At 43.1% G+C, this 9,630-nt stretch overlaps 1 protein-coding gene across 1 annotated transcript in view; it reads left to right on the forward strand.

Annotated features, from left to right (window-relative positions):
* Positions 1 to 8,836, forward strand: part of GAD2 (glutamate decarboxylase 2) — a 65,742-nt gene extending 56,906 nt beyond the window's left edge. Inside the window, exons 14-16 of the mRNA XM_018057112.1 lie at positions 1,654 to 1,761; positions 2,300 to 2,389; positions 4,749 to 8,836. Of these exons, the coding sequence (XP_017912601.1) occupies positions 1,654 to 1,761; positions 2,300 to 2,389; positions 4,749 to 4,922 (372 nt within the window). The 3' untranslated portion in view covers positions 4,923 to 8,836. The remainder of the gene's footprint in view (positions 1 to 1,653; positions 1,762 to 2,299; positions 2,390 to 4,748) is intronic.

Here is a 9,630-nt window from a genome sequence, read left to right on the forward strand (position 1 = left end):
TACTTAACGTACATCCCAACTGGATGCAAACTGCCAACTTGGTCCAAACCAATGGTAAATCTTTGGCACCCACAGACTCTTTGAGTGCACGGGTGATGGCCTGGATGTCCAGGCATCAGGTGGACTCTTGGAGTCACAGGAATCGGTCAGCAAGGGTGGCAGTCCCTAAAGAAATGGATTTCTGAACCCATCAGCTCTCTTTAATGCAGCTTACTCTTAAAAATGTGTTTCCGATGCTACAAGTCATCGTTCTGCTAGATCCCCCTTTTAGATGAGATGGTGAGACTGTGTTAACAGGAAAGTGGGCACATCTTATCTCCGTTATTACTTCCTCTGGATTCCAGGTTGGATTAATCACTGGTAGGTCTGTTCTCAGAGTTCCTGGGACGAGCATTCGCTGTTTCTCTAAGCTTTCCTGTAGAACTCCACACATACCAGTGGAGTTAGGAGTAAAGCCGTGTGAAAAGTAATTCCCTGGTGCTGGAGTCCCCAACCTCCAGGATCTGATACCTCATGATCTGAGGTGGAGCTGATGTAATAATAACAGAAATAAAGTGCGCAGTAAATGTAATGTGCCTGAATCATCCTGAAGCCTTCTCCCCACCCCTGGTCTGTGGAAAATTGTCTTTCACAAAGCCAGTTCTTGGTGCCAAAAATGTTGGGGACCGCTGCCCTAGTGTGTTCCGTTGTCAGTGAAATCATTGTCGTCCAAGGATGTTGTGTTGTTTTTCATAAGTCCAGATCCTGGGCTTCCAACAGCTGGAAAGTAAAAGGCCTCTGTGATAATGTTCACCCATTACAGACATAGGAGTCATTTATCCCCAAGTGGTTAGTCACTCAGTCATGTCCGACTCTTTGAGACCCCATGGACTATAGCCCACCAGGCTCCTCTGTCCAGGGAATTTTTCAGGCAAGAATACTGAAGTGGGTAACCATTCTCTTCTCCAGGGGATCTTCCCGACTCTGGGATCAAATCTGGGCCTCCTTCGTTGCAGGCAGATTCTTTACCACCTGAGCCACCAGGGAAGCCCCATTTATCCCCAAAGGGGAAATCTAATAAGCTTTGCAAAATGACAGGCTAATAGAGCATCTGTGTGCCTCTCAAGAGTCAGTGATTCTTTTGTCCAGCACATATTCATTGAGCACCTACCCTATTTGTTCTATAATGGGTGAACAAAAGTGGGATCTGGAAATGGCAAATTCACCTGATGGGCAGGGACTCAGCAGACATCCTGGAGGGGGAGGGGCGGTCTCTGATGCTGCTTTTTATCTGCAGGAAAAGAATAGCCAGCCCTCCTGTCATTAATGACTTCCATAATTACCCCTCTGAGTGGCAGTTGTAAAATTTCCCCTCGAGTAATCAAAATAATTGGCTGGGGAATAGAGGCTCTGAAAGAAAAGGATTCTGCCGTGGAGAGCTGTAATGACATGAAAGGGAACAGGGGCATCTGATGCTGACAGCATGAAAGGAGGAATAATTGTCAGAAAAGCCTCTACACACATGGTCTTGTGTAAGCAAAGTGCTGGCGCAGAGCAGAGGCCAAAGGGCCCGAAAGACCACCAGTGTCCAGAGAGATGCATCCCCCCATCTCACCTGAGAGCTTGCCCACCTTCCTCAGCTTGACTGCTAAGCTCTCTTCTTCTCTCACGTAGGGGACCACAGGATTTGAAGCACATATTGATAAGTGTTTGGAGCTGGCGGAGTATTTATACAATATCATCAAAAACCGAGAAGGTTATGAAATGGTGTTTGATGGAAAGGTATGTATTCTGATTTCTACAGTGCCCCCCCCCCCGCCCAAGTTTAGTCCATTCTAACTCTTTGTGGTTTTTAAAAATATTTTATTTATGTATTTATTTGGCTGCACCAGGTCTTAGTTGCAGCATGTGGGATCTAGTCCCCTAACCAGGGATTGAACCTGGGACCCCTGCACTGGGAGCGCAAAGTCCTAGAAACTGGACCACCAGGGAAGTCCCCATTCCAACTCTTCTCAGTGATATTTTTTGAAGTTAAGAATGTACTGTCCAAGTAAGTGAGCCCATGACAAAGGAAAAGCAGTGGGGAGGGGGTAACCATTTAGAACGGAAGTATAAATCCAACTGTCTCTCTCACACACACAAATATTGTATAATGGTGTGAAAGTCAGGCAGTTCAAAGGTGATTAGAGGTTTAAAAGTAGGATTGTATCTAGAAGCTACAGAACAGATTTGAAATTTGGAAATTTCGAATTTTCAAATTCTTGAAATGTTCAAACTTGCCTGTTTGAGCTGAGCGTGAATTTTACCCTCCTCTTCATAGCCTCAGCACACCAACGTCTGCTTCTGGTACGTACCTCCAAGCCTGCGTGTCCTGGACAACGATGAAGAGAGACTGAGCCGCCTCTCCAAGGTAAGGACTCGTGCTCCTCTGATCTGGACCTCAGCCTGTATAACGGGCCTGCCGTGTCCCCATCATCCTTGACAGAAGTGCATGTCTTTAGGGAACATCTGTCTTCAGCCATGGTCACAGGTCCTCTGCCCTCTGTGGCTTCCTGCTGAGCCAGGACACACAGAACTGGTCTGTCCAGACTTTTAACAACTCGACTGCCTCTGTGTTCTGAGAGCATGTTTATGAGGGCTGAACATAAGCACTAGGTTATACCTTTCCTGGCTTCACAACTCAGCGGGAATCTGCTGAAATTGCTGATCTGCCAAGAGAAACTGGTGCTCAATTACAATATGGAAGAGACTCCAGGCCTCAGAAATGGGTAGAAAACAAAACTGCTGCTGATCCTCTTGAGGAGCCATGTTGATTGTTCACATTGAGTACTTTGAGGATTAAAACCTCATTGCAAACCAGTGGTCTTGATATTCAAAAGTCACATGAATCTATCCTTCATGTAAGACAAATACAACTGTGAGAGAGGGCATGGTTCCCATACTGAACTGAGTTGCTGACTATAAAGATCTGGCCTAAGCCCAAAGCTTCCCTGATATCTACATCCCTGGTTACGTATTTGCAGCCGTGAATCGAAAAGATCAATGCTATATTTACAAACTCCAGTGGTAAAATATGTGGACAGGTCCTGCATATAGTTGGACATAATTCAAAATGTATGCCTCATCCTCTTATGACACTCTTTACAGTCAATAAGGACTCAGGGAGCCCTCCATGTGCAGACAGTGCTGTGCTGATAAAGGAGCTGAAAGACCCCACCCTTGCCCTCTAGGAGCTTACAGCTGGGTACAAAGATGAAGTATATTTTCACATAAGTGAGGGGATGTTAGGAATTAGAATATAGACAGACTCTGTGGCTAAGGATCATGTACTTACAACTTAGAGAAAATATGCTAGTGGATTACAGAAGTCAGCAAAGGCTTCCTCATGGGTGTAGGACTGTTGTGGAGCCTTGGAGTCTTTGTAGGATGCAAACTGGAAGAGAAGGGATTCTAAGCAAACAGAACACATGTGACATGGTGAGACTGAGGACGATGTGAAGGGATAAAAATATGTGCAGTACATCCAAGGGATATGGAATAAGGAGGTCTTGTTAGAGTTGCAGGTTCATTTGGGTGAGCCCTGGGAGCTGAGTCCTCAGAGCTGGAGACAAAAAGGCATTTAGATCCCCTGGAGAAGGAAATGGCAACCCACTCCAGTATTCTTGCCCAGAAAATTCCATGGATGGAGGAGCCTGGTGAGCTACAGTCCATGGGGTCGCAAAGAGTCGGACACAACTGAGCGACTTCACTTGCTCACATTTTATCTTAATTTCATACACAATAGAGGACCAAGGGCTGTAATTATCCGTCGGGCATAAATGTGGTGAAATCTTGTCTGTGATTCAACTCCATAATGTTAAATCTTTGTGGGTGCAGCTTTTTGCCTCAGCTGATTCTTCATCACTATTAGGAAATATATTTCAAATCATCTTATGAACTGAGGAACCTAAAATGAAATTATACAAATGAACTTATTTACAAAACAGATACAGACTCACAGACTTAGAGAAAGAACCTGTGGTTGCCAGGGGGAAAGATGGGGGATAGGATAGTTAGGGAGTTTGGGATGGACAGGTACACACTGCTGTATTTAAAATGGGTAATCAACAACTGTATAGCACAGAGAACTCTACTCAATGTTATGTGGCAGCCTGGATGGAAGGGAAGTTTTGGGGAGAATGGATATATGTGTCCGTGTGGCCGAGTCCCTTTGCTGTCCATCTCAAACTATCACAACATTGTTAATCAGCTATACTCTAATGTAAAACAAAAAGTGTTTTTTCAAACTAGGAAGCTGTAGGATCTCAAGAATGAAAATTGCTTTAAGATCTCACAAATCTGCTTATTTTCACACATCACTTGATAGTGGTATCCAGTCTCTGAATTTTGTCTTACTTCCAATGTTTTTATATTTACTGAAGGATTAAAAAGTCCCCCAAATGTTGTATTGCTAAACTTTTTATGCTTGGAACCACCATCAGATTCTTCCTGTTGTCACAAAATACTAAGTAGAAAGTCGAAGATAAGATGTCAAGCTCCTGATAGCCCACCACTGATTATTCCTTTCAGCACCTTTGAGATCTTGGATGTATTAAACTGTTCTAGCCCTCTGTTCTCATAAAAAGTGTGAGCAGTTCCTTTAAGGGAAAACAGATATGGTTCTGGTTGTTTAGTTAAAGATTCAAAATGCTACTTGGCACTGGATTCTTTGATAATAGGAAGAATCCCTGGGAGAGGCAGTCATCGCAGTGGTCTCATCTCTCCTGCAGGTGGCTCCCGTGATTAAAGCCAGGATGATGGAGCATGGGACCACAATGGTGAGCTACCAGCCCTTGGGCGACAAGGTCAACTTCTTCCGCATGGTCATCTCAAACCCCGCAGCAACTCACCAAGACATTGACTTCCTGATTGAAGAAATAGAACGCCTTGGACAAGATTTATAATAACCTAGCTCACTAAGCTGTTTCAATTCTCTAGGTAGACAATTAAGTTGTCACAAACCATGTAAATGTATTTGTAGTTTGTTCCAAAGTAAATCTATTTCTATATTGTGGTGTCAGAGTAGAGTACAGTTTAAAAATCAAAAACTAACAAACATTATTCCTTTTAAAAATCGTTTCTTAAGTTTAGAACACCTCTGTAATAATTAGTGACAAAAGGCTGTGTTCTAATCAATAAGGAAAAGCTTACAATTGTTATAAATATTTCCCTTACTTTTAATATAGCGTGCAAATCAAACTTTATTTTCAAGTCAGAGTAGTAGGATTGAATAGTGCCAAATTGCCCCTGAATCATAAAAGGTTCTCTGGGGTACAGTGAAAAGGATAAAGTAAATATAAAATATATGTTGACAATTTAAAAAAAAAACTCTTGCCTTTTTCATAGTATTAGAAAAAAATTTCTAATTTACCTATAGTAACATATCAAGTGTATTTAAATACATATAATTTTACAAAAGGAAAATATATATATTAAAAAAATCCTATTTTGTAACATATAGATTTTTATTTTATATGGGTTATACAAACTGCAGGGGCAGATATAAAAACTAAGCCAGATTTTTTTTTTCTCTTTCTTTGAATGGAGGCACAACTAAACACTTAGCAAAGTTATTTTGGAACATAGGGCCCACAAAATTCTTTAACAGTATGACACCTTCTTTCTGTTCAGGCTCTTACAAAACAAACACAAAAGAATACTGCATTTCTTTAAAAAGCGATTGGTCAGCTTAACAGTGAGATTCTTCCCTTTTCGGTTTTTCACCCATTGGACCTTAGCAGACCTGCACTGTAGGCCTGACAACTGAGCTTCATCTTAGACTAATGAGGGTAATCGTCTCTATTCTTATTTCCCTTCAGCCTGTTCTAAACAGAAGGTGAATGCTGGTTCTTGCGCTGTCTTCCAGACAGTATTCTCTTATGAAGTCATTTGGATTCCTTAGAGAAAATAAAATCTAATCAGCCAGAGCAAAGAGGAATGAGACACACTCCAGATGTGGCAAGCCCAGAAAATTACACTTGGCCTTCAGTGTCTCTGTGAGAATAGTGACGTCATCCTGGAGGCCATATCGCCTGTCCAGGGAGGAGTCATTTTCTCCCAGGTCATTGCTTATTCGGATTCCCTCCCATTCCGACCCACAGAAGTCCTTCCTGCTGAGTTCCCCATCTCTGGGATCCCAAATAATTAATTTCTGCTCCATGAGAGGTTATGAGGAAATGAGCTCCTCACCCAAGATTTTTTTTTTTTTAGATTTATGTATTTATCTGGCCGTGCCAGGTCTTAGTCGTGGCACACATGATCTTTAGTTGCAGCATGTGAACTCTTAGTTGCGGCATGTGGGATCTAGTTCCCTGACCAGGGATCGAACCTGAGCCCTCTGCCTTAGAAGCTTGGAGTTTTAGCCATTGGACCACCAGGGAAGTCCCATTACCCAGGATTTTGAGATAGCGTCTTAAGACCCTTCTTCTATCTTCTGTGTCCCATTAAGATCAAAGTGACTAGAATATAGAGAGGACATATGCTCCATAGAATTCAAGATAATATTCTAAAAGCATCCTTCTGCCCCTGCAAACCTGATGGAGAGATAGGAGCTAACAAGAGCTCTCATAGGTATTTATGTGGTACAGACTGTCAGATTCCAAGTGCTAGCGGAGAACTATATATGTCCTGCATATATATCCACATATATGCAGACTGTGGATGCACATTTAGGAGCATTCATCCTTTCTGTATGGACCACTCAGATCTGTGATCAGGAAGACTGCAGATGTATGAGGGAGGGAAGAGAACTCCATCCTTCATCCTGTAGCAAAGCCCTCTCACTTGACCATAGGATCCAACCACCTGCAAGCTTCATGAGCTTGCCCCTACATCTCTCCCCTAAGTTGGATACAGAAACATTGATACTTGAGATGCACGTGACTTTGGTCCCTTTCAGTCTAAGAAGCAAATGGATTTCCTATGCCTGTTAGAGTTCCCAGGTGGCGCTAGTGGTAAAGAACCCGCCTGCCGATGCGGGAGACATAAGAGACATGGGTTCAATCCCTGAGTCAGGAAGATCTCCTGGAGAAGGAAATGGCAACCCACTCCAGTATTCTTACCTGGAGAATCCAGAGGAACCTGGCTGGCTACAGTCCATAGGGTTGCACAGAGTCAGACACGACTGAGGCAACTTAGCATGCATGCATGCATGCATGATGATTAGAAGAAAACCCTATGCCCCAGAATTTTATGCAGGAGTAAGCCTCTCCTTCTAGGCTCTGTCTAATGGCCAAGCATTCTAGAATTTGGCTGTTGAGAATAAGCACACAGCTGCCCAGCTATCATGAGTCTCAGGCCCAAAGGACCCATCTCAGAGGCAGAGATGCTAGTTATCAAACTCACCATCCTGCCTGGAGGATGGAACCCAATGTCCTGATCTGGACAGACCCCTCTCTACTCCAAGAGGCTTCTACCTAGAGGGTCCAGAATCCCCAGCAGAATTGACTGCTTTTTCACTTGATAGTACAACTGAACTTAAAAGGGAACATTTGTGCCTGTGTTTGAAATTCCAGAAAAGAGTTTTTATCAATAGATCATTCCCCAACACCCTGTCCTTTCCAGGTTCTTTCCCAAGTTTGCTGTGAGCCTTGCTCCATTCTATGCAGTGAAATGCTACCAACCATAACCCAGGGAAGGAGGTAAATAAAAGCCTGATAGATCCCAGTAGTTTAAACGTTCTTTAAAGTAGGTTTGCAATCTGCTCAAGTGGAAGGGAAGTAGGCAAGGAAGGAGCGAAGGAAGGGAGATTGTTTTGAACTTTAGCGCAATTCCCAGTGCCAAAGGCCTTTGTGTGGGACCATTCTTTTACATGGGGTCGCAAAGAGTCAGGCATGACTGAGTGACTGAACATATTAGAAAAGTTGGGTTTTAGCTTTAATCACATTTGACATGGCCATTTTCATTTAGACAGCAATATTGCATTTCTTATTTTTAATTACTTGAAAAAAAAAGTGTGGTATGTCTTCATCAGAGACACATAAATGGTATTGACTTCCTGGACTGTGTCAAGGACATGAGGAAAGAAAAGGAAGTTAATCCTGTGTGTAACTGCATTGCCTTTAATATACTGCTAGTACTGTCTCGTCCCCTCAGATTGGGGTTGTGCACTTTAGATCTGAATTTGCAGTGTTGCAAGTCAACATGTGTTGCTGTAGAAGCTTATACAACATATTATTGATGTGTCTATTCCTGTGTGGTGGCCGTATCGATATTCCGAGAACCACGCTTGCATCCGTGCCGTACTTTCTCTGCTACACCGTAAGCCCTCCACCTCAGCCCTCACAGGGAGTGCCCTTGGCTCCGCTTGCTCCTGAGAAGTCTCCTTTGAGAATTGTGTGATTTCACACCATCCAAAGGGAATGCAACTTCAGTGTTTCTGAGAACAAGAGACCAATAAGGAGGGTCACCAGCAGCCAACCTCACAGGTACTGTCCCTGCTAGCATCATTTGGAGTAGATGCTACTCCTCAGACTATGGACCAGGAAAACACGGGTGTAAATATAGCAGCAGAACAGGGAACCCAGGAACCTAGCAGTGGGTATCATCTTGCACGCGCCCTCCTGTTTTCAAAAGCTAAGTGCACATGCTGTGTATTGATTAGTTACCTGTGCTGAAATACTGTTTCCCATTGGTGTTTCTGAAAGATATTGACACTTCCTCAGCATCGCTCCATTACTAAAGACAGAAAACACTAATAAAAAAAAGAACTATAAACATGTGACAACCTGATGCTCTTACCAAATATGGACTTGTGTATGATCAAAGTATTTTATGTGTTGTCTCTCTAAATCCAAATAAATGTGTACATGTGGACATATCTCAGACTTTGGACGCTTGGTTCTGGCTTTGCCATGTTGAGGGGCTCATTTCTAATGACTTGGCCTGCATAAAAGGTCCTTCCATTGTCACAGAGCTCAGAGCATCTTTGGGTCTTCTTTGGGGAAAAAAAGCTCTTACTTCTGTAGTTGCTTCTCAAAGATACTTTTTTCACTACCCTGGTTTCTCCTTCACTCAGATCCAATTTTTTTTTAAGTATTTTATTATGGAAAATTTCATGTACATACAGAAGTGGAGAAAATAAGTGTAATGACTTCCCATGAAGGTTACAAGCAGCTTCAGAAATTACTAATTCAAAGCCTGGTACAAAAAAACCTGAACAAATTTTTGGCCAGCACCAGCATGACAAGGATATTTGTTGAACACTCTTGAGTACAAGTCTTCCCCAGTGGCACAGTGGTAAAGAATCCACCTTTAATGCAGGAGATGTGGGTTTGATCCCTCCTGAGTCAGGAAGATCCCCTGGATGAGGGCATGGTAATCCACTCTAGTATTCTTGCCCGGAGAATCCCATGGACAGAGGAGCTTGGCGGGCTACAGGCCATGGGGTTGCAAAGAGTCACATGACTGAAGCCACTGAGAACACACACACTTGGAAACAAAGTGCTATGCGAACTGCTAACATTTTATTTAACCCACATAAACACCTGGTGCAGATTATAGTTTAATAACATCCATGAAGATGTGAATGGGAACAGAAGATTGTTCCCAGCCCAGGAGAATAACGGGAACCCGGGCAGCAATGTCAGGTGTTCCTGTTGGTTTGGCTCTTGT

Source organism: Capra hircus, chromosome 13, assembly GCF_001704415.2.
Source record: "Capra hircus breed San Clemente chromosome 13, ASM170441v1, whole genome shotgun sequence".
Lineage (NCBI taxonomy): Eukaryota > Metazoa > Chordata > Mammalia > Artiodactyla > Bovidae > Capra > Capra hircus.